Raw genomic sequence first — 22,099 nt, 5'->3', positions numbered from 1 at the left:
ATGTTACAGGATATTCCATCAATTGGAGTTTTAGGATTCTTTTATTTAAATGGGAGAGAGTCAGTATAAGACAGCTTGTAGTATGTTGGACATAGGTCATGAAGACCAGATTCAAATCTCCACCTAGACAGAGAACTAACTTGGGTTCCTTAATTTCTGTTACTCTTGCCTACTTCTGAAGGTTGTTGCAAAGATAAAATGTAGTTATTACCATGTATGTGTGCTTTCCCACTCTGTGTGTAACCTGGAAGAAGTGAAAGTGAATATTTTTGTTCAAAAAAGGAATAAATAAATAGGTGCTTTTACTCCTCTGCTTCAATGATATTAAAGTGGCTAAATTTGACTGACTCGTGTCTTTTGTGATTTAAAGGGGAGGGTTGGGGGCATATTTTAATCTAAGTCTTTTTTATTTACTAGAGTTATACACCAGCTCTTCATTTTGGTGCTAATTATAAGTGTTTTAAATAAAAGTAAAAGCCTTAAAGTATCGTGATCTTTTGCAACCTCAAGGCCAAATCAAGAGACAGGAACAAAACCTGGGGTGAACTTGGACCTCCTTATTTAAACCCATAACAAAGCTCCTGCAGAGGGAAACAACATAACTTCCTCTCAGTTGAGCAAACAAAATTGTATTTTGCACAGTTTTGTGGGTATAGTCTTATTTTCCCAACTCAGTATCCTTGTATATGTTGATGGGCTCCAACTCTCTGTCCATTGGACATGCTGGCTAGAGCTTACTGAAGAAGGGTGTCAATGGTCATAAAGGAAAGATGTAATGATTTGTGGACTGAGCCAATAAATTAAATCGTGGCACTGATATATTCTGTATAGGAGTGGAGCTGCCAAAGAAGTATCCCTAATTTTAGAAGAGCATTTTTTCTGTCAAAACTCATTGAGGTGCAAGTGTGTGGCTCTACACATTCTCACAGGAAGTTCATATCAGCACACCTGAGAATTATCATAAAATACAATGGGAGAGGGGACCTTTAAAAATATATGCACTTGTTAATGAAATCCCTTGAGGTCCAAGGCAAAAATCCTGAAAGCAATAACTTGGGTATTTGGGGAAGCTCGGTGCTGCTCTCTAAAAAGGTAAGAGAATAAGAAGACCACAATGTGCTCATTGAATGTTTCTCCACCCCCATAATGCCATTTGAAAACAGCTATTTGTTATCTCTCTACACACTGAAGGCAGCCTCTGATAACTCCATTGTGTCAGGAAGGATTGTAGATTGGTACTTTGTAAAACTGTGATGGATGAACACTGGAACAAATTAATAGAGAATGAGTGTATTGCATCATTGATCTAGGAAATGGGGACCTAGATAGGACGCTGGAAGCTCTCAGTTGAGTGCCTTGTTCACTTTCAAAGCTGCCTTTGAGAAGAATATTGTTGTGAGGTGGTTCTTTTTTGGGTGGTGGAGTGGATAGGCTGTATGGCTGAGTCTCTTCTAATTCCTGGATCCAACCAGGATCCCATTGCTGGAACAGCCAGACATGATGCCCCTAAGTATGGGCTGTTAAGGTAACAAAGGAAGTGGCTCTCACCAGGAGGCACCCTCCCTCAACTATCTGGTAGTTACAAAGACAAAAACCAGAGTTAAGGTCAAAATAAAAAAATTCCTTCCAGTAGCACCTTAAAGACCAACTAAGTTAGTTCTTGGTATGAGCTTTCATGTGCATGCACACTTCTTCAGATACACACGAAAGCTCATACCAAGAACTAACTTAGTTGGTCTTTAAGGTGCTACTGGAAGGAATTTTTTTATTTTGACTATGGCAGACCAACACGGCTACCTATCTGTAACCAGAGTTAAGGTGTGAGAGAGCTAGAAGCTAGAAGCAGGAGGCTGCAGACTAGGCAGCTCAGGGACAGAGCCATGCCTGATTTCTGCTGGAATCCAAGGCTGTGGCTATGGGAAAAGCAATACCATACTGGGGTGTTAATGCTACATCATAGACTCAGGTTGCATATATATGTAAAAACAACCATATATCATACAGACACCACAGTCTCCACCGTCACTCATTCCAAGGAAGCCAAAACCTAGGTAAGCACCTAGAACCCCTGAATCTTGCACCACTCAGAGATTGGTGGTGCATACAACAATATAGCAGTATTCAAAATCTCTGCAAACAAATGTTTATCAATTCATCTCTCTTCTCCTGCATTGGAAACTTAGAGAGTTTTCAGCTTGGTCTTGTTTACGAAATGCTGCTTTACTATACAGTTGAATGAAATTGCATTCCAAAATGTAACTCTCAGCTAATAATTTCTATCCATAAGATTTTTGTCTTCAAAAGTTTGCTTTCTCTTCCTGCTTCTCACACATTTGTCAAGAAAATGCACTTTGGAAACTGAAGTAAAAAGGTTTTATACTGTTATGGTCTCTAAAGCTGCTAAAGAAATATGGTGAACCGAAGCAAACAATCTGAAGTCATAACAAGAGAGATAATTTGTTGGAACCATGATAGAGGTGGATTTTAAACTCACCCACTGTGAAGCTGCTTCTAAATCTTATGTGAAGTAGCTGAAACAGGTAAGACAACAGAACATCTCCTTTTTGCTAATTAGAAAATCATCTGAACCTCACTTTGTCAATTGGAAATTGTAATCTATGGCAAAGATGGGGAACCCGTGCTTTCCAGAACAGCTGTTGTTGGTCTGTAGATGTACCATTCCTGACAAATAGTGAGGCAATCTGAAGTTGATGAGAACTGGACTCTATCAATATCTGGAGGGCCACAGGACCTCTAATCCTGAGCTTGAGATACAAGCTAGGGGTGATTCTGTATTTCTCATGTTCTGAATCCCAGAGAAAACTGAATCACCTCTCACAGTTTGCATTAAGATGAGCAAACCAAATTTTGTCATGCACTGCTCTCTGTGTATTAGCCCAACTTGGTGTTCTCTAGATGTTGATGGACTCTTAACTCTCTAACCATCGGACATGCTGGGCTGATGGAAGTGGGAATCCAACGTTGGTAGAACACCAGGTTGTGAAAGTCTGGAGTAAGGATTTGTGGACTGGACCGCTAAATTAAATGATGGCATAAGAACAGAGCTTGTATTAGGTTTCTCAGGTTTCTTCGAAATATGTATCTCTGTAGTTTCCATCATCAAGTGTGTCAATGCAGGATCTTCTCCTTTCCTGGAACATAGTACTGCTTCTCTAAATGTCCTGTGGCCCCTGCTCCTTCAAGTAGCTTAAGTTTTAGTATCACAACAACTTGCCTAATATAGTCTGTCAATATTGAGGAACTACTTACACACACAAAGGTGGATTCTGGAAAGGGCTAGAACTACCTTTGGGTGGAATGAGATAGCTATCTTATGTGGCATATGCTGAGGGGCAGGGAGTGGTGGTGAGTGGTTGAAGTAAATAATTTCACACCTGCCCTGTGCTTTCTAAACTAGTGTACTGTCCTGAGGTGTGGTGATGACCACAGCCCCATAACCGGATATGAAATTAGATTCAGTGTTTGGCTTGTGATGCTGGAATGTTGATCATCTTGTCCTTCACCCCAGGCAAAAAAATTTATTGAGCTGGCCTAGATTTTGGGCAATTACTGGTGCTCTTGAAAATGGTATTCTTCAACATTTTATGAGCCAAGATCCAACTTTATTCCATGTATTTGGGGATCTACATCTTTTTTGTTATATATTAATATGGTTGTGGTGCTACTGCTGATGCGACCTACCTTAGGTCCAGCTGTAACCCAGTATAGTGGAACCTTGGTTCCCAAACAGCTTAGTTGCCGAACAAATCGGCTCCTGAACACCGCAAACCCAGAAGTAAGTGTTCCAGTTTGTGAATGTTTTTCAGAAACTGAACATCCGACGCGGCTTTTGCTTGAGCGCAGGAAGCTCCAGCAGCCAATTGGAACCATTGCCTTGGTTTCTGAATGGTTTCAGGAGACGAACAGACTCCTGGAATGGATTAAGCTTGAGAACCAAGGTACCACTGTAGTGGGTCCAGGCCTACTTCATAGATGTCAGTGCTTTAAATAATACAGAAAGCCCTTTTTATTTCACTGCTGTAACTAACACTGAATTTCCCATTCACAATGAACATTTGATAGAAATAAATCATGGACATAAAGAAACTTTCTTTTTCCAAATATTTTGGTTATTATTGAAAAAGTAAATGCTCTCATTATGATTACTTTCTTTGCAGCTATATTGTAAGGACACCAAATGGCTCTGAAGAAGTATAATACAACAGTGACAGAATTCATTCTCTTGGGATTCTCTCAGAGTGCAAAAGTTCAGTCCATTCTCTTCTTTATCTTTCTCACCATGTACATCATAACCTGGCTTGGGAACCTCACCATTATAATTACAGTGATTTACACACCCCACCTCCACACACCTATGTACTTTTTTTTATGCAACCTGGCTGTGATAGACATCAGTGATTGCACAGTAACTGCACTCAAAATGCTGTGGGACCTCATCTCTCATACAAATTCCATCTCCTACAACTGGTGCATCGCCCAAATGTTCTTCTTCCATTGCACTGGAGGTGCTGTGGTCTTCTTCCTAGTTGTTATGGCTGTTGACAGGTACATAGCTATCTATAAACCACTGCGATATTTACTTATTATGAACCAAGGAGCTTGCATAGGCTTGGTTATTGGAACATGGTTGGGTGGCTTTGCTCACTCTATTGTCCAGGTAGCACTGGTACTTCAGTTACCATTCTGCGGGCCCAACATTTTGGACAACTTTTACTGTGATGTTCCGCAAGTAATCAAACTGGCTTGCACAGACACATACATTACAGAAATACTGATGGTTTGTAACAGTGGACTGCTTCTCACACTGATCTTTTTTATCTTACTTGTATCATATACTATGATTTTGGTGAAGATTAGAATGCATGTCACAGAAGGGAAGCACAAAGCCCTTTCTACATGTTCTGCACAGGTCATAGTAATGAGCTTACATTTTGTTCCAGCAATGTTCATTTATGACCGCCCTTTCCGGGTATCTCCAGTGGACAAAATAACCTCGGTCTTGTACACTGCAATCACTCCAGTGCTAAATCCAATAATCTTCACTCTGAGGAACACAGAAATGAAAAATAGCATTCGAAAACTGATTGGTAATAATATGTTATTCAAAATAACTGAATCAAAATGACATCTTACTCATAGAGACTGCTGTTCTCAGAACCCTAACCCACGCAAGTCAAATAACTCACACAATATTGTGGCCCCAAAAGACACTTATTTTGAGGGGTGATCCAAAAACATAGGCCCAAAAAGTGCTTTTTGGAGGGAGGGGGAGATTGCAGTGCCCAAAACAGTCTCGGTTTTACAGGGACTGTTGAAGATGTTTTAGTGTTACAGTTATATGGTGTTATAGTTTATAGTGATCCAATTCGAAAATTCACTGAGAATGGGTACTCTTAGATTTGCCACTCAATTTTAGCTGAAGTAAAAATCCATCATGGCTATATATTTTCCTCCTCAGAGGAAATATCTGAATAATTTCAAGAGAAGTTGTTTTTGGCAAGAACCCACACTTTGTCACAGTGGGTGACTTTTTGACAGAGGTGCAGAAAGGAAGGTAATCATTGGGAATACACTATCTACATGTGAGATTAAAATTACATTTTATTCTTGTACACATTTCAACAGCGTGTTATATACATTCTTTGCCCTCCCTCAAATTTGTGTCTAAGTCCAATTTTGGATGTTGGTATCTGCATATTATTATTTTTGCTTTGTTTTTAGTATATTCTTTATAACAACATATATAGCTTTGTAATTAAAAAAATGGTTTGAAGTAACACTGTGTCACAACTTTTAATTTTTGGCATGTGAGAAGTATGGGCCATAATCCATAGCCAAATAAGGGAACCCTGATAAGGGGTCTTGGGTGGAGTCATGTACAGTCTCAGATTCAACTCAGGGGGGCTGAGAATGGTTGCCTCACACCAATGTCATGGGTTGGGCCCCGTCAAGCATAGCCTTTGCAATGTGGCCCACTCCCTTCCCCTTTGAGTCCTGAGTCGACAAACTGGGGTGTGTGAGAGGCATCAGCCAGCAGCTGAGCTGACTGATGCCAGGATCCCTGCCTGTATGCCATGCCAACACATAATATAATAACAACCAATAAAGTTGTTGCCTTGTTTTACCTTGGCCTCTCTTTGTCCCATTCACTAGCAATCATGAAACAGTGACACAACATGTATGAAATGACTTAATGTGGTGAGTTCATGCATTCCTAAGTTGCCACTGAGTTTTACCTAAAGCAATTTTTTTGAATCAAGTGTAGGACCTCGTGTTAGCATGGAACAGGGATCTGAAGAATTTTGAACAAAGACAAAATGGTTTTCAACAAAACTATGTAGTTTCTGTGTACTGTACACACGCGTACCCTTTCCCTCTAAAAACTGTAAACATGGTTCTCCTCCTTGCACTTATTCTCACAAGAATATTTAAAGCATATTATTTCCTTGAAATAATCCTGTGAAGTGTAGTTTGATAAGGGTTTTGAAAATGTAGCTCTGTGAGGAGTAAACTACAGTTCACAAGATTATTTCATGGAAATAATGTGCTTTAAATATATGCTGTTCACACTGCCCCTGTAAGATGACTTAGGCTGATATTGATTGACCCAAGTTCCTCAAGTTATCCACATATATGAGTATGGATTTGAATATGCATCTTCCAGGTCATAGTCCAAACATTCTGATTGGTTCTCTAACTGTTAAACTTCTTTTCCATACTTGCTTTGCTGTATCTTTTAAAATTATTTATTTAGGTAAATTATATGCCACTTTGTATTTCTATTAAAATCTCTACATGGTTCAAAATACCCTAAAATATCACAAATGAAAGTCAAATAATACTCCCCCCTAAAATATCCACATTTTAGAACAGAGCAGGTAACAAATTGAAAATATACATTCTTAAACAGAAACAACTAATAAACGTGGACCAAGGTAAGTGCAGAACACAGGAATACTGTAGCTATGTATTACTTGTAAGTTCAATTGTATGTGTATGTCTTGCTCACAAAAAAGGAAAAGTAAAGAAACAATATCTGTTGTAATGTCTGTGCCAATATTTAGCTGATTGTAGCTTTGAAAATCTTTAATGATCCCCTTTGTGGTTTTGTTCCCGATTCACAGTGCAGATGCAGTTATTCTCCAAAGTCTGATAAAGCCTGAGTGCAGTGGCTGGAGTCTTCCATTGTTTATTTGATTAATAAGAATCCAGCTGGATTCACAGACAAGCCTTTTGGGGAATTATTTTGCATTATTATTACCTTGGCTGTACTAAGTAGCTTTAGGCACATAGTTCAGTCAATAGTTTTGTTGTTGAGGATGATGGTGATGGTTTTTTGTTTTAGGTATTACAGGTATTTAGGATGTCCGGAGGTGTTAGTGATTTCTGTATAGGGAGAAGCCTACTTAACTTCACTCCCTCTGACATACTGAAAGTTTCATTTATTAAAGCTGGGACTATGAAATTATAGAGAATCAAGAACAGAACACTTTTTTGTAACTTCTGATCCTAGCATACTTCTTGAAGAATCATGAGGTGCTTGGCTGAAAAGGGACACGAGGGGTTTTTTTTTGGAAGTTCCCACTTCCAAAGAACTAGTCCATATTTCCTGGCTTTTACTACTACATAAGTTTAATGACATTTAAAGGTATGTTGAAGATAAAGATGATTTATAGGACATATATTGAGGATGAAGTCCCCTTCCATTGAATTACATTCTCAGTTTGCAGCAAGCCTCCTTTCCAAGGAGGGAAGGTCATAGCCAACACCAGCAAGGTGCACAAAATCCATTTTCTCATTTGTTATTCAGAGACAATGAGCCCCAGTTCCCTATTCAGGATATTGTAGAGCTATTCTCCACCTGGTCACCAAAGACAATAACTTTAAAGATCTCAGAGTAATATGTTGTGCACTCTAGCAACTGGGACCCATCTGCTTCTGGAAAGAAGAACAAAATAAATAGGACTTGGATCTTTTTCAGTTTCTGAATGCCTGATCCTGATTATCTTAAAAGTTGGTGGTGAATGGTTTGACTGGCTATCTGCACTGAACTGTGTGCTTTGAAGAGGTATCCACCAAGTGAAAGAATCTGTGCTTCTAGAAAGAAAATGGAAGTATTCCTGTATCAGCTTGGTCTTTTCTAATTGTAATCAGAAAATGCTCTGCTAATGGGAATGTTGTGGCATCAACAGCATATTGAAATTATGGTTGGTTCAGAAATATAGTTGTAGAAAATTAAATACTCTGGTCTAAAACTGTGCCCCTGAGGGGAAAAAAATTCAACAATATTTTTGTTTATTATTTGAAGATTAAACTTGCTATATAGAAATATAGGTTAGTATATTCATATGAATACACTTTGCAGCATATTATCATTTTAGCATATTAGGCAGCATATTGAAAATATTTGATGGAGATGAGGAAGACCAACATAGGGAATGTAGTTTATACTCATGTTTCCATTATCTTTACAATTCCCCAAAATGTAAACAATATAATGGCTACATAATGGAATATGTGTCGGCCAACTAACTAAATGTTCTATCAGACATAGAACTGATACAATGTACAGCTCCCTTACATCTATAAACATTGTTACAGATATTATAACAACAACAACAACCACAACAACAACATGGAAGAAAAACCCATGATAACAGAATCCTGTTTATAAGAGTGTTCAAAAGAAATACAGTAACAGGGGTGCCAATTTCAAAATATCACAGTGATCATAAATACTACCAATATAAAGGTCTGGTTGAATTCACTTGGACTTAAATTTTGTCCACCTAAGTTACCCAGTGTATTATATGACCTATATTATCATTAGAATCAGGAAGAGCTTCTAATATGTAACATTTTCTGGCAGGTGTACTTGATAAGTTGTTTTGGACAATATTTGGTGGCATGATTTTTATTGCTCCTTAGTGATCATTGCAAAAAAAAAAGCTTTTTTACATCATTCAACAGGTTGCTCACATGGAAAACAACAGCACAGCAGTGACAGGATTTATCCTCCTGGGGCTTTCTCAGAATCCAAGAGTACAGTCTGCTCTCTTCTTCCTTTTCCTCACTGTCTACAGCACAACATGGATTGGAAACCTCACCATTATAATCAGCGTTATCAGAACACCCAACCTTCACACACCCATGTATTTTCTATTAGCCAACCTAGCTGTCATAGACATCAGTGAGTCATCAGTCACATCACTGAAAATGTTGTGGGACCTATTCTTCCATACAAATACCATTTCTTACAATTGGTGCATTGCACAGATATTCTTCATCCATTTAACTGGGGGTGCTGTGGTCTTCTTACTTGTGGCGATGGCAGTTGACCGGTACATAGCCATCTACAAGCCACTGCGATATTTAGTTATAATGAACAGAGACGTTTGCATAGGTTTGGTAGCTGGGTCATGGTTGGGTGGCTTTGCTCACTCCATTGTCCAGATTGGAATTCTCATTCAGCTGCCTTTCTGTCAATCCAACATCCTGGATAATTTCTTCTGTGACATTCCACAGCTCATCAAACTGGCATGTGCTGATACGTACATCCCAGAATTGCTGATGGTTTGCAACAGTGGACTGCTCCTCACATTGATCTTCTTCATCTTGCTTGTGTCATACACTGTCATCTTGGTGAAGATTAGAGCACATGTCACAGAAGGGAAGAACAAAGCTCTTTCCACCTGTGCGGCACAAATCATGGTCATGAGCTTAAACTTTGTTCCAGGAATGTTTGTTTATGACCGGCCTTTCAAGGTATTTCCAGGAGACAAGGTTGCCTCAGTCCTCTACAGCCTTTTAACACCAATGCTGAACTCAATGATCTTTACTCTGCGTAACACTGAGATGAAAAACACAATTAGAAAGCTCACAAGAAATTTTCTGCTTTCTGAAAGGACAAAACCATCACTGTGTGTTCATGAAAGAGAGACATAGAACTTAAGCACCTTTTGTTGATGTTTTTCTAAAAGTATACTCTACATATTTAAAATTTATTTTGCTTTCTACTCCCATGCATGTGAAGATGACTTCAATCACCCCCAGGAGCGTGCTCTCTCTCTCTCTCTCTCTCTCTCTCTCTCTGTGTGTGTGTGTGTGTGTGTGTCTGTGTCCCTGCACTTAAAGGCCTGTTCTACTGCATATTCCACCTATGGGCAGTAAGCCATATTGACATCCTGTCCAGGCTGCTACAGCCTGTGTGATGCTCCTGCATCACTCATATGTTTTATGCTTGGGGCTGGGGCAGACATCCTTGTTTAAGAGCTGGGCATCCACACCTCTCCCTCTTCTCTTTCCAGCAGCACCCGCCTGTCTGAGCTATCAATGTGATTTGCTGGTTGCTTTGGGGCCAAGTAGGAATTTTTTTGCTGATCTACCTTGTTTGTGGGTTTTGTTGTTTTTCACATACTCCATACTGAATAATTTAGTGGTGGGCATTAGATGATCTGGTGTCCTATTAATTTAGGGTTCCCATTGCAAAATCTTGGCTTTTAAAGGAAAATAATCAAAAAACCCCACTTCCGATATGGGCTGCTATACGCCTGAGTCTTCCCAGATGCTTTAGCTGCTTTACCAAAATTCTGCCCCGACGATATTTTCGATGTTTGAATCCTGGCTATGTCCAGGAAATTCTGAACATATGGTAGCCCTATATTGATTAGACAAACCAGGTCTTTAATTTAGTCACTTTGGGAAGTTCAGGTGTGGGAAGGGGAGTAATTGTGTTTTAGCCTGGGGACAAGGCTGGATTAACTATTAAGCAAAATTAGCACCAAAGAAATTATGTAAGATTAGTTCTGAGGATCTGATCAAAAACTTTGCAATTCTAAAAAGCAGAAGACTATACAAAACCAAACATCATTTTCCATCATATGGTAGGTTTCGTTTCATTTCAAAAAATAAAATTTTATTTCGTGGTTTATTATTGTTGATATTTTGAATTAGATATATATGGGGACACCAACATCTTGTAAGTGCTTAGGGCCTCTAAAGGTCTTAATGTGGCACTACCTTGGGACCCTCTTATATATGGAGTTCCAACTTGAATAAAATATTATGGGGGCCCAGGCAAGCCCTGCCATGCATCAAATGATACATGCACACACACTATTTGAATGGGGATGCCCATTAACTTTGTTGGGGCCTAGCCCCCTCAAATATTTTATTGTGGTGGGTGAAACCCCCATGGCCCCTAGCAGTTGGCTCCTATGACACACAGACACAAAAATACCATAAGAGGAGGAGGAAAAGGAATGGGGAATCATTCAATACATCAATATATAATCTAACGTAACATTTATGGGGGGCAACCAACACACTTGGCATATAAGTAGTAAATAATAACAAACAACATTAACTTTGTCACCTTCTTGGTGTGGCCTAGGAATGGGATGAAGGCTGGATAGTAAAGCCTCCAGTTCTTGCATCAGGTTTTTTTTTGCCCTAAGCTAAAGTTTCTTTCAGGTTCTGGTTTGCTCCCGAACCAATAGTGTTTCCTTTGCAGCAGTTTTTATGGTATAGAGAAATAAAGTGACCCTAGTTTGACCTATATGTATTTCTTTATTTATGTGTTATTTACTATTTCTGTGATATCTTCAAAGCAGAAAGAAAAGTTAATGTGCTCAATAATTATTGACATTTATTGGATTAGCTTGGAAAACGTCTTCTGGACTTTTTGCATGAATGACTAAATACTTAAAATATCATCTTTCTGAAAAATTGAACTAACCATGTGATGTTTTTATATCAGATTTAGTGGAACTGAATCATTATTGCATATTGTACATGCATGATGATAACACTAATTTCCAAAAGGATGACACTGTCACTATTACTGGGAAATCCAGCCAGAAGGGCGGGGTGTAAATAATAAATTATTATGTGTTCATCAGAGAGGACAATAGAGAGCTCTACAAGCTCCACTATAGTGTTACTAATATAGTTTTTCCAATCATTATTATTGTTTGTAGAGTTCCAAACCACTATATGTCTGAATCAAAGACATTGCTTCTTGAAATTATTTTGCACAGGTTCCTACTTTGACTTTATCAGATCGGTTTGCACATCTTATTAACATTATTTTTTTATTAAAAAAATCACATTGACTTTATCAGATCGGTTTGCACATCTTATTAACATTATATATATATATATATATATTAAAAATCACATTTATTTTAAAAAATCACATTTGTTAGGGTTCCAAGTCCCTGAATGTGTGGGTGAACAACAATTCCGTTGGCATCAGGAGTATTTATTTATTTTCATTGACACTTATTCATTTAGATTTTATAAACCAAATCTTGCGGACTGTGCCCCTGACGTAGCTTATCTCACGACATTAGCTGAGCCTCTGTTGAATAAATCACATATTGGACCTTAATGATCCCCCCTGTGTTTTGATTCCCCAGTTTCTCCTAGTACAGCCTTCTTCACATAATGCTGAAACTCATAAGCAATTTCATAGCATATCTATTATTTGCAGACATATGAATAGGAGTGACTCCATGTCCAACACCAGAGCCCCTTTGGATACAAATCCTTTGTCATCTCATATTATAACTAGGAGACAATAAGCATTGCTTATCATTTCAGGAGACTGTAGGGTTATTCTCCTTCAAAGGTAATCCTTTAGGTGCAGGTTTCTGGAGTCATTATTTCATTAGAGCTCTTTTCTTACTCTTGTCTCTGTGTTCATTTCTGGTATTAAAAGCAGAAGCACTGAAGGTTAATTTGTTCGCTATAGAAGATAAGAAGGCATTCTTGGAGTAATACGCTCTAGACTCTAGCAAATGGAATGAAATAATTTTGGAAGAAAGAAAAATGGGGCTTGATCCTTTTTTCAATATTCTGCCTTCATGATTTCTAATGCTCAACTTATCATGGATTACTGATGATTTAAAAAGAGAATGATGAGTTGAATGCTATATGTTGGTGATGGTTTAATAGACTTTTTTTTGCACTGAACTACATTATTCGTCTGAACAGATACTCACCGAGGAGAAATAACTGTGCTTCTCTAGGATGACAGTTTTCAACTTGTTTTGTAATTAGAAATGGAAAGTTCCCAGCTAATTGGACTGTTGTGGTATAAAATGTGGAAATTTATTTATTTATTCTGTTTCATAACATTTAGATACTGCTTGATTGTAGGGGGCAGGGGGAAAACCTGAAAGTTGTTTCCAAAATGATAGCACACTAAAAATTATCACTAACATATGTACATCATAATTTAAAACATACAGAAAGTTAAAACCACCATATAATAGACTAAAACAAATTAGAATTCATACAAATTTTCTACAATAAACTGCCATAAGATTATGTCAATATGGCACATGACCCTTGCAAAAATAAGTAAAGCAATCCTTATACCTTTACTGGGGAATAAGACCCATTTACTCAATATGATTTACTTCTCCATAGACATGGTTGGGATTTGCCAACTTTTGAACCGTGGAAAATGTTTACATTTTTTAGTGATGCTGGACAGATGAAGTGATATTTGATGACGTCCAATTGTCTATCTACAACCCAAATTTATGATTTTATTGTTGTGGGGGACCTGTAATGGGTAAGTCAAAAGTTGTTTGAGGAAGTAATTTGATGATATGACTTTTAGTGGTCCTTAGTGAGCCCCAGTAGGATGCTCACATGGAGAAGAACAGCACAGCAGTAACAGAATTTGTCCTCCTGGGCTTCTCTCAGAATCCCAGAATACAGTCCCTTCTCTTCCTCCTTTTCCTCACTGTCTACAGCACAACTTGGTTAGGAAATCTCACCATTATAGTCACTGTGATCACCACCCCCAGCCTGCATACTCCCATGTACTTTTTGCTAGCCAACTTGGCTGTCGTAGACATCAGTGAATCGACAGTCACATCACTGAAAATATTATGGGACCTCTTCTCCCATACTCATACCATCTCCTACAATTGGTGCATTGCACAGATCTTCTTCTTCCATTTAACTGGGGGTGCTGTGGTCTTCTTACTCGTGGTGATGGCAGTGGACAGATACATAGCCATCTACAAGCCACTGCGATATTTAGTTATTATGAATAGAGGAGTTTGTATAGGTTTGGTAGCTGGGTCATGGTTGGGTGGCTTTGCTCACTCCATCGTCCAGATTGGAATTCTCATTCAGCTGCCTTTCTGCCAATCCAACATCCTGGATAATTTCTTCTGTGACATTCCACAGCTCATCAAACTGGCATGTGCTGATACGTATATCCCAGAGTTGCTGATGGTTTGCAACAGTGGACTGCTCCTCACATTGATCTTCTTCATCTTGCTTGTGTCATACACTGTCATCTTGGTGAAGATTAGAGCACATGTCACAGAAGGGAAGCACAAAGCTCTTTCTACCTGTGCAGCACAAATCATGGTCATGAGCTTAAACTTTGTTCCAGGAATGTTTGTTTACGACCGGCCTTTCAAGGTATTTCCAGGAGACAAGGTTGCCTCAGTCCTCTACAGCCTTTTAACACCAATGCTGAACTCAATGATCTTTACTTTGCGTAACACAGAGATGAAAAACAATATTGGGAAAATAATGAGAAAACTTTTGCTTTTCAAAAGGACTTAACCATCACTTTGTGTTCATCACAGACAGCCATAGAGGATGCAAGCTCTGGAACATTTTAAATAAAATATTTTCCAATCATTAGTATAATTTGTAGGCTTCGGAGCTGTGATTCATCTGAATATAAAAGACCAATTTTGCTTCTTTGGATTATTATAAAGTAATAATGCAGCTTGCATGATATAATAGTTACTGTTAGTGCTGGGTTTTTTTAGGAAAAAAGGTGGTAGAACTCACCATGAACGCCTCCCTTGTTTTCTTATAATGGCAATGATGCCCACCTGAGAGGCACCAGAACTAAGAGATGCTGGAACTGGCCCACACTCAAGGATGGGAATAGCATTGTCAAGCATATAGAAGGACAGGTCTTGCTGAAGTAGAGGCAGCATGGCTTCTGCAAGCATAAGACTTGTCTTAACAAACCTTTAAGCTTATTTGAGAATGTCAAGAAGCGTACAGACAGAGGCAATACAGAAAACATTGTGTACTTATTTAAAATACAATAATACTTAAAGTTTCAAAATGTACTTCACCAAATGTTCCTGAGTAAAAAGAAGAGAGATCTTCTTTGTAAAATATCTGTTTAATGTGCATAAAAGTTGTGTGGAGGTTTGCATTTGCAGATGCCTTGCAGAGAACTGTACCAAGTGCAAAAGGTGCTTGTGCAGTTAGAGCTGCAAAAAAGAAGATGGAGTCTTTGGAATCAGCTACATTAGTAAAAAGAGAAAAAAAAAGGGTTTTAAATGTGTTATAGCACTGTGACACCAGATGGCACTGTGGAGTTCCACCTTTGGGCAATGTGATTTCCCATTAGGAGATTTACAGTGCATTTCCCTGCAACATTTTTTTGATGTGTCTTGATTTAGCCTTTGTTTCAATGTTTTGTTAATTGATGACTTTGTTTCAATGTTATGTTAATTTTAATTGATGACTCATCCTTGCATGTCTGGGCTTTCCTACAAGCTTACCAGCATGTAGAAGAAACAACTTGCTTATTGAGTTATATCAGGGAATTCTGCTCACATATCTCACATATTTTTGTAGATCTGGAAGCAAAGATTAGGGATAGTCTGTTCTCCTAAATGAAGGGAGGTAGCAACTGGAATCCCCCAATGTTTGGTATTAAACATGTGCTTTTGAACTTGTACATAAATGATCTAGTGTTCGCAGTGAGTGGTGGCTGTTGATACCAAATTGTTCAGAGAGATTTAAACAAAATAAATTGTAAACAGTTTCAAAGGATCTCTACAATTAAAATGGGCAAATGGGCAGTAGAATGGCAGATTCCCGGGTGGCTTTAAAACAGGCTTAGAAAATTTTCTGGGCTAGGCCTATGTTCTGTCTCTGCAGCTGCTAGAAACTATTGTTGTGGTGAGCACTGCTTCACTCAGTTCCTGAAAAAAACAACAGAAAACCTTAACAAAAATACATGTACGGGAAATTCCAGACATCTCTTAAAATTCAAAATTCCCCCCAGGATGCCATTTTAGGTCTCCGATTTCCTGGCATGTCTGGAATTTTCCAGGCGTATGGCAAGCCTAATGCATCTGAGATTTCTTAATCCATACAAGCACATCTCTGCACACACACACCATCCATGTAAACAGTGAGCATTATAATAGTTCAGGGATACGTGAGCTAGGCCAATGCACTTCTGGAGTGTCCCTGAGGCCTGAGGGTGTGGATGTTGTTGTGGCCTGGGTAGTCTTGAGCAGGGGTGGCCCATCCCATTTCACTGCTGCTTCCCACCCCTCACCCCACCCCCACTTCTGCTGCATGCCAAACTCAACAAGAGGGGTGGCAGTCTGCAAGACGTTGACGCTTATCTTCTCCAACCAAGGGGCAGGGAAGATGAGCAGCAATGCCCTCCCATTTTGCTGAACTCGGCAGGAGGGGAGGTGTTCTGGTGGTGGTGGAAGTGATGAGGTGGGTATTGCATCTTGTGCTTCGGCCACCTGTGGTGGCTGCTTCACTCCGCTTCACGGATTTGGTGTTGAGAACCAGACAGAGAGGCTTACATAGTTGCATTTGGCTCAGAGATTCCCCACTATTAGCTTACCTTACTTACTTACTTACTTACTTACTTACTTACCTACTGTGTTTCTATCCCACCTTTTCTTCCAATGAGCTCAAGGTGGTATACAGTGGTACCTCGGGTTACATATGCTTCAGGTTACATACGCTTCAGGTTACAGACTCCGCTAACCCAGAAATAGTGTTTCAGGTTAAGAATTTTGCTTCAGGATAAGAACAGAAATCATGCTCTGGCGGCACGGCGGCAGCAGGAGGCCCCATTAGCTAAAGTGGTGCTTCAGGTTAAGAACAGTTTCAGGTTAAGAACAGACCTCCAGAACGAATTAAGTTCTTAACCCAAGGATCCACTGTACATGATTCTTTCCCTTCCCCCAAAAACCTTCCCCAAATCCTGTGAGGTAGGTTAGGCAGAGAGACACCCAGTAAGCTTCATGGCTAAGTGGGAATTGGAACCTTGGTCTCCCATGCCTTTGTACAACACTGTAAATCACTACCCCAAACTGGCTCCTGGCAATAAATGAACATACTATTTATCAGCTCCTGTCTGGAGACTTCAGTACATAGGCAATGTTCAGCAGACAACATGCTTTTCATTTGGTTTTCATAATAATTATTTTTATTACATTGAATCAGTATTTTGCCAGCATTTTCAGTTATAATAGTAATATGTAGCAATATAAAAATGATACTAATAAAGAAATAATAATAATAATCCTTGTGTTTGCATTTCCTTTTTGCCTCTTGTGGTTGAAATAATTGATATATAATACCTTCAAGTACCACAGTGATTCATTTAAACTGCTAATTGAATATCAGTTACACCTTTAGGGTAGAATGAAATCATTTGCTGTGGGGAAAATGAAGAGAAGAGAATAAATGCCATTTTTGAATGATACTAATACAGTATAATATTATTAATTGAATCTTATTAATAGCTATGTTGGACAACATTTTAAATGTTGGGAATGTTATTTATTTATTTATTTATTTATTTATTTATTTATTTATTTATTTATACATACCCCGCCCATCTGGCTGGGCTTCCCCAGCCACCTCGGGGAGGCTTCCAACAAAATATTAAAGTACAGTAATGAATCAAACATTAAAAGCTTCCATAAACATGTCTGCCTTCAGATGTCTTCTAAAAGTCTGGTAGTTGTTCTCTTTGACATCTGGTGGGAGGGCGTTCCACAGGGCAAGCGCCACTACCGAGAAAGCCCTCTGCCTGGTTCCCTGTAACTTGGCTTCTTGCAGTGAGGGATCCTCCAGAAGGCCCTCGGCACTGGACCTCAGTGTCCGGGTAGAACGATGGGGGTGGATACACTACTTCAGATATACTGGACTAAGGCCATTCGGGGCTTTAAAGGTCAGCACCAACACTTTGAATTGTGCTCGGAAACTGTATGATGGGGTACTGCATACAGGATTAAGCACTGGACCGATCTATAAATCCCTAATACAGAAATATTTCATTATTCACTCCATGTTATAAAATTCTGCATATAAGGGCTTTGGAATTGACTCAGGAAAGTTTTGCCATAATTTGACCCTTAGGGATATATACCTATTGTATGATGAACAACCTTTCCCATATATTCTGTAGGAAACAGAAATGTACTGATTCAATCTCTACCAGCAAGGAAATAACCTAAGGGTATGACATAGGTAAGTGGATTCCTAATTTCTCTAATACTTAAATTGAAACTTTTGAAAATTTAAGGAGTATGAAGTATTATTTTCCTCTCAGACCCATGCCCAATCTGCTTCAAATGTTAAAACTATTCCATGGCCCACAGAACCAAAGAACACAAAATTGACAAATTACTTATTGCTGTGAAATTGGAAATATGTGTTTTGTTTTCATCTCTGCAGCTATCTAAACGAGGCAAGACAGAGAACACGGAGGTCGATGGGACCATCCACATTGTTGTCATTGGTGTTGGTGTCTTTGATAAGCTGAGTTAATTTTTATTTTTTCCAAACACATCAGTGAGTGTAAGAGAAAGAAAGGCATGAGGATGGGAGTTAAGGGTTCCATGAGACACTGTGGGAACGGGTTACAGAGGAAAGACCTGAGAGAGGTACACATGATTCTCTTTTCTTTCCTACTTCCCTTGTTATCTGTACTCATGTGCCATCCACTTTCTTTTTTCCTTTGTGTTGGCCTAAAATTTATTCTACTAGGGAAGGAGAGGGAATTTCCTTCTAACTTACAATACAATACAATACAATACAATACAATACAATACAATACAATACAATTATATAAAACTATGTATACTTTGGGCTGTATCTAAAGTTGCATGCAGGGAGCTGTACTTGAAGAACTGGGCTTCCCATTCCTCTCTTATCACCTTGCGGTCTCAAAATCTGCTCTGATGGAGCCTTGAGTGCTCTGCAGCAGATGCTGGGGGGAGCACTACAGAGGAAAAGAGGGGTGCAAGCTGAAGTCTGTAATGTTAGCAGGACAGCAGCATTATAAAAAATGCTTCAACAATACAATTTCAAATGGAAGATGCTATAACTTTGGATAAATTAAATGATAATCAGAACTGAGTCAAATTTGAGCACTTTTGTGTGCTTTTGATTTCAAAATGGAATATTTAGGAAATTGAAAACATTTTTTCATTTGTAAATTAATGGGATATAAACATTTTAAAATTTATTTAAAGTGTTTAAGATAAGAACAAAGACCAGATTCAAGACATTGCATAATGGGGATCAATTTTTATATTCAATTGCCATGATCTATAGTAACAAACTATAAAAAGGTTCAAATTAGCAGCCATCTTTACACCGCTCTTTTCACTTTGTCTCTGGGTTTAAACAAGCATAGCTGATGTTTCTCATACATATTTCCATGCATTATCCCACAGGAATCACCATCCAGCATCTTTTGTGCTTAAATAACTTATGGTGTCTCTACCATTGTATCATGTAGAGATTTCAACATAGAAGAATTGTTCATCTTGCTGCTCTCCATTTATTCAAGTGACGTATTACTTGTACAGCATAATGAGGAACCAGACAAGGACTGTGAATGAATTTATTCTCCTAGGATTCATTGGGACTAAGAGGGTTGAACCGCTACTTTTCATTTTATTCTTCATCACCTACACTGTTGCTATGGTAGGCAACTTTATCGTTATTACCTTGGTGTGGTGTGAGAACAGCCTTCACAGCCCAATGTACATGTTCATTGCTAACCTGTCTTTTTTAGAGATTATATTCACCACCACAGTTATCCCTAAAATGCTATTCAATTTCATGAGTCAAAGAAAATCTATCGCCTTCCATAGTTGCATCCTGCAGGCTTACATATATTTCTCAACAGGTTCCACAGAGTTCTTCCTTTTGGCTATCATGTCATTTGACCGCTATCTGGCCATTTGCAACCCTCTGAGATATGCAGCCATCATGAGCACACATGTATGTTTTCAACTTATAGCTGCCTCCTGGATGTGGGGCTTCTTTGCAGTCCTACCACCTACAATCCTGGTAGGCCAGCTGCCATTTTGTGGACCCAATTCCATCAACCATTTCTTTTGTGATGTTGACCCAGTTCTCAAGCTGGCCTGCTTTGATGTAAAGAAGATTGAGATTATTAATTTTGTCAATTCAGCCTTGCTCCTCCTAGGCTCATTACTGGTGACAAGTGTATCCTATATATTCATTATTGCAACAGTGCTGAGGATCCCGTCAGCAAAAGGACGACAGAAAGCATTCTCTACGTGTGCCTCTCACCTAATTGTGGTGACACTGTTCTATGGGAGTTCTATTTTCATTTATGTTCAGCCACAAAAAAATCACTCGTTGGACCTCAACAAGGTAGCCAGCATACTGAACACAGTGATAACTCCATTAATGAATCCCTTTATTTATAGCCTAAGAAACAAAAAAGTCAAGGAGGCCCTGGACCATTTAGTCAGAAGAAAGATTTTCCCCTTAATTAACCTCAGAGTCCTGAAAACAGAAGAAGGGTCCCAACACTGTGTAGTATTAAATGACAATGTAAGTAAATGAAGATTATGTAGGGGTTTACATGCATGCATTGGAATGGGAAAGAAATATGGTTCAGCTGAAAGTTCTGGGAATATTCTGTAGGTCATTCTTTTTGGAGATATTGAACTTTAATTACAGCTTTCAAACTAACTATTGAAATTCTGTGGTGTTTAAAACTTAAAATCCTCTTTCATGGATAACTCTCACAGTATATTCTTTGAACAGCCACTGTCTTTCAACTCCAGATCAGTAAGTTGCTACAAAAACTATCCACTCATGACTCTTTGAGCTTGTTTGGAAACAGTAGCCTATAAATATGGTAGTTATTAACAATTTCTATAATTGGGAATCTAAAAAAGCCCCTGAAAACTATGATATGTTATTATTGGAAGGAGAAAATTAACCATCGCTAGAAGCTGTTTTCCTAGGCTAATGAAAATAATGTAACTGTGTTTCTGAGTGGCATCAAGTTTAATGTTTCAAATTGTACTTTAATTATGATTTATAGATCTCCAACAGTATTTTTTTCTACAAACACGTTTAGCTCTCTAGAGGCAGCTGTGAATTCCTTGAAAGTATTCCTGATAATTTTTAATTTTAGAGTTGAAGAATTAAGGAACAATTTGTGATAACACAGTTTTCTGTTGTGGATAGACTGTCATTTTTCTAACATAAGTGGGATCTGAGGCAATATATTTTGGTGTGGAATGTTCCTGTTTAGGCCTCCAGCCAATCACCCAACCATGCCCTATTCCAGGGTACTCCATTACACCCCTACTAGTTTTCTGCTTCCCGACCCCACCACCAATTTGGGCCAATGGAAGTTCTTCCCAATGCAAATAGTGCCATAGACTCATATCTGATCAAGACTACAGCATGAAGCAAATGGTTAAAGGTCAACACCCAAACATAAGGGTCTGATCTAATTGTGGTTGGTTTGTCTTTTTGTTTTTTTAAAAATATTTTTATTAATTTTCCAAACTATTCCAGTCAAACCAAATTAATTTAATACAATTTCTTAAAATCAGGTTTCCCACTTCCGATGCAATCATATGTCCAAGATATGTTATTAGAACTGTTTCACTGCTTCCTTTCTTATTTAGTCTCCACTTGACATCCTTCACTTGTTGTCAAGCCATTCTTCCAGCTGTCCACGATTTCACCTTACAAACAGCAACCTTGGTTAAATCTTACGTATATATTTATAATCCATTACACGTGTGTAATCTTTCATCTTCATTTTTGTTCTAGACCTGGTGTGTCGAAAGAGTTCAGTTCTTTCTCTTGTTGTTTGCAGTGTTGGTCTGAGTGGTACAAGGTCACATTTAATTCCATTTCACTATCAAACTAACTTGTGAACCACAGCCATAAATAAATTGCTGAGTGAACTATCCAGACTTCACCATTAAATTTCCCACTGCAATTCTCTCTCAGCACACAACACACAGCA

At 38.6% G+C, this 22,099-nt stretch overlaps 3 protein-coding genes across 3 annotated transcripts in view; all 3 read left to right on the top strand.

Moving 5' to 3' along the window:
- Nucleotides 1-4,198: 4,198 nt before the first annotated feature.
- On the top strand, nucleotides 4,199-5,146 carry LOC309517473 (olfactory receptor 4D1-like; the record flags this gene model as incomplete). Its single annotated transcript, XM_082196705.1, has 1 exon — nucleotides 4,199-5,146. One exon carries the CDS (start codon nucleotides 4,199-4,201, stop codon nucleotides 5,144-5,146), a length of 948 nt encoding a protein of 315 aa, XP_082052831.1.
- Nucleotides 5,147-9,000: 3,854 nt separating this feature from the next.
- Nucleotides 9,001-9,966, top strand: LOC309517472 (olfactory receptor 4D1-like; the record flags this gene model as incomplete). Its single annotated transcript, XM_082196704.1, has 1 exon — nucleotides 9,001-9,966. The coding sequence occupies one exon, from the start codon at nucleotides 9,001-9,003 to the stop codon at nucleotides 9,964-9,966; it is 966 nt and encodes a 321-aa protein (XP_082052830.1).
- Nucleotides 9,967-13,683: 3,717 nt separating this feature from the next.
- Nucleotides 13,684-22,099, top strand: part of LOC309517471 (uncharacterized protein) — a gene marked incomplete at both ends in the record, with an annotated part of 28,022 nt that continues 19,606 nt past the window's right edge. The window contains one exon of the mRNA XM_082196703.1: nucleotides 13,684-14,597. Coding sequence (XP_082052829.1) covers nucleotides 13,684-14,597 — 914 coding nt within the window. The remainder of the gene's footprint in view (nucleotides 14,598-22,099) is intronic.

This window comes from Podarcis vaucheri (genome assembly GCF_965113315.1).
Source record: "Podarcis vaucheri genome assembly, chromosome: 13".
Lineage (NCBI taxonomy): Eukaryota > Metazoa > Chordata > Lepidosauria > Squamata > Lacertidae > Podarcis > Podarcis vaucheri.
This window is presented reverse-complemented; position numbering and strand designations above follow the sequence as displayed.